Source organism: Eimeria mitis, genomic scaffold (assembly GCF_000499745.2).
Source record: "Eimeria mitis Houghton genomic scaffold, Emh_scaff743, whole genome shotgun sequence".
NCBI lineage: Eukaryota > Apicomplexa > Conoidasida > Eucoccidiorida > Eimeriidae > Eimeria > Eimeria mitis.
Genome location: NW_013575424.1, coordinates 3,560 through 7,025, shown reverse-complemented (window position 1 = coordinate 7,025; position 3,466 = coordinate 3,560). Strand labels below are relative to the sequence as shown.

General features: G+C 41.3%; 1 protein-coding gene across 1 annotated transcript in view; it reads right to left on the bottom strand.

The window, feature by feature from the left end:
* Positions 1-576, bottom strand: part of EMH_0021250 (ATP-dependent DNA helicase, putative) — a gene marked incomplete at both ends in the record, with an annotated part of 1,697 nt that extends 1,121 nt beyond the window's left edge. The window contains one exon of the mRNA XM_013501728.1: positions 3-576. Coding sequence (XP_013357182.1) covers positions 3-576 — 574 coding nt within the window. The remainder of the gene's footprint in view (positions 1-2) is intronic.
* Between the last annotated feature and the right edge of the window lie 2,890 nt (positions 577-3,466).

Below are 3,466 nucleotides of genomic sequence, written 5' to 3'. Positions count from 1 at the left end.
TGCTGCTGTGAGTGTCTGCTGCTGCGCTGCAGCAGCTGCAGCAGCTGCAGCAGCTGCTGAGCGTTTGTTTATAATTGTTTTTTGTTTTTGTTTGGATTTGTTTTTATAACAACGCAGAAACACAAAGGGAAATAAACGAGGCAACAAGAAAGAAGGTGTTGCTGCTGCTGCTGCTGGGCCTGCTGCTGCTGCTGCTGCTGCTGCTGCTGTTGCTGCTGCTGCAGGCTGTAGAGAATATGCAGCAGCAGCTCGGGGGCCGCAGCTAATCAACGCGGGCTCAAGGACTGCTGCAGCAGCAAAGCTGCTGCAGCAAGCCCCCACTGTCTGCTGCTGCTGCTGCTGTTGCTGTCGTTGCTGCTGCTGCTGCTGCAGGTGCTGCTGCAGCAGCAGCAGCAGCAAAACAATAAGCAAACAGAAGAGGGGACGCGGGATGCCGGTCTCAGCGCGCAGGTATTGCTGCTGCTGCTCAGAATGTTTCTGCTGCAGCTGCAGTTGCTGCTGCTGCTGTTGCTGCAGTTGCTGCTGCTGCTGCTGCTGCTGCTGCTGCTGCTGCTGCTGCTGCAGCGGCGGCGCCATAGAGACTGGCGGTTAACGGAAGCAGCAGCTCTGCATTTCTAGCTGCTGCTGCTGCTGCTGCTTCAGAAGCAGCAGCAGCAGCAGCAGCCAGCAATGCAGCGTTGCTGCTGTTGCTGCTGTTTGTGCTGCGGTTGTTGCTGCTGCTGTTGCTGCAGCAGCAGCAGCAGCAGCAACAGCAGCAACTATAGTTTCGTTTGGCTGTCTCGGTTAGAGCGAAGCCCCACGAGGCCCCTCCAGCAACCACATGTTGCAGTGCTTCTGCTGCTGCTGCTGCTGCTGCTGCAGTTGCTGCTGTTGCTGCTGCAGTTGCTGCTGCTGCTGCTGCTGCTGCTGCTGCTGCTGAGATCTTGTGTGTCTGTCTACAGCAACACCATCGATAAACCCCCAGTACTTTTAACTTCACTTTTGTTACTAATTTATATAAAAAAATTATAATAAAACCCTAAACCCTAAACCCTAAACNTTTAACTTCACTTTTGTTACTAATTTATATAAAAAAATTATAATAAAACCCTAAACCCTAAACCCTAAACCCTAAACCCTAAACCCTCGACCTGGGGCCCCCAGTCAGTGGGGCCCCACACCAATCGATTGCTAGATACATATTCAACTAAATTATTTTTTCTTTTTATTTATTTATTTATTTATTTATTTTATTTTATTTTATTTTATTTTATTTGTTTTCTGCTGCCTAGCGAGCACCAAGGCTAGGGTTGCATGGAGGGGCCCCCTGCCGCCGCTGCTCCTTCTAAACCCTAAACCCTAAACCCTAAACCCTAAACCCTAAACCCTAGCCCCTAAACTGTATTTTTTTTTCTTTTTTCGTGTATGTTGAATGGTTGATGATAGTATATGAGTGTTTGTTTGCTTATATTTGCTGTTATAAGGGTTTATGAGGGTTTATAGTGTATCCTTATATATTAGGGTTTAGGGTTTAGGGTTTAGGGTTTAGGGTTTTGTGTTGAGTATGGAGATATCTACGAGTATAAATGAGGAGGAGGGTTTGTGTAAATATAAAAATAAAAAAAAGAAGAAGGGGGGTTTGTCTGCGTCTCCTTTTGCTGCTCTAGGTTTAGGTGCAGCAGCAGCAGCAGCAGCAGAAAGAGTGTTAGGGTTTAGATATCCAACCCCAATACAAAGAGCAGCAATCCCGCTGCTGCTGCAGCAGCGTGATGCTTTGCTGCTGGCTAGAACAGGCAGCGGCAAGACAGCAGCATATATGCTGCCGCTGCTGCAGCAGCTGCAGCAGCATTCATCTATAGTAGGTTGTAGATGTATTATATTAACCCCAACAAGAGAACTAGCTCAACAAATAAATAAAATAATAAATAAATTATATAATATATTTCCTCTTATTTCATGTGTGTTAGTAGGTGGGGTTGCTTTCTCTATACAGTTTGAATCTCTATCTAAAAACCCCGATATTATAGTAGCAACACCAGGACGTTTGCTGCAGCTGCTGCAGCAGCAGCTGCTGCAGCTTTCTGCTGCTGCTGCTGCTGTTCTCGATGAAGCAGATAGATTGATAGAAGGGGGGTGGCTGCAGCAGCTGCTGCTGCTGTGGGGTTTTCTCCCCCCTAATAAACAATCTATACTTGTATCAGCAACACTACCAAAAGATATAACTTCTTTCTCTTCTCTTTGTTTAGTAAACCCTTTATTTATAAAAATAAATACAGAACAACAGCTCAATACTTCTCTATGCATGCGTTTTGTACTTAATATACAAACTGATAAAATTCCCACGCTAATTCTACTCTCTCAAGCCATATACACAGTAAACCCTAAACCCTAAACCCTAAACCCTAAACACTCAACAGTTTAATATGCTAAACCCTAAACCCTACACTATGACCCCTTAAACGAATCAGCGTTTAATATAACCTTCATTCATCTTGTTTGTTTACTATATACAAGGGTTTAGGGTTTAGGGTTTAGGGTTTAGGGTTTTGTGTGGATGCAGGCGGGCCAACAAGCTCTGGTGTTTGTTAGTACTCGACACCAAGCAGAGTTTTTGTGTTTTCTTTTAAAAAAAATTATAAAAGTTAACGCAGCTGTTATATACGGGGCGATGCAACAAAAAGATAGAAATTCTCAGCTCGCTGCATTCAAAAAACGTAAACCCTAAACCCTAAACCCTAAACCCTAAACCCTAAACCCTAGGTTTCTATATCAATCGGCATAAATACCAGCCATCCCCTCCTAAACCCTAAACCTAAACCTATGGATTAGGGTTTAGGGTTTAGGGTTTAGGAGGGCGTGATTGAAGTCTGTGTTTTTTTTTTTTAATAGAAATCGAGGGTTTAGGGTTTAGGGTTTAGGGTTTTTGTAGGTGTATAACATATGCGTGTATTTCTTTTTTCTATAAAACATAAAACCATACAAAACCCTCAAAACGAAATTAAATGTCTAGGGTTTAGGGTTTAGGGTTTAGGGTTTGTGTATGTGAGCAGGGTTTACGAGTATATTACTGGTAACAGATGTTGCTGCTCGTGGTTTAGATTTATATGGTTTATCTTTTGTTATAAACTTTGATTTTCCTTCTTCTCCTCGGCTGTACATACACCGCGCGGGGCGTACAGCAAGAGCAGGGAGGTGCGTATACACCCCAGCTTTTTTTAAAAAAAAAAAAANAAAAAAAAAAAAAAAAAAAAAAAAAAAAAAAAAAAAAAAAAAATATATATATATATATATATATATATATGTATATATATATATACATACATAAATAAATAAATAAACAACATAAACAACGTATATAAATCATTAAATAATAAACAAATTAATTATTTTTTTATTTGTATACTTTGTGTATGTATTTATGTATTTATAAATAAATAAATAAATAAGCAAATAAATATAACGAATTAAATAATTAAATAGTTTCCCT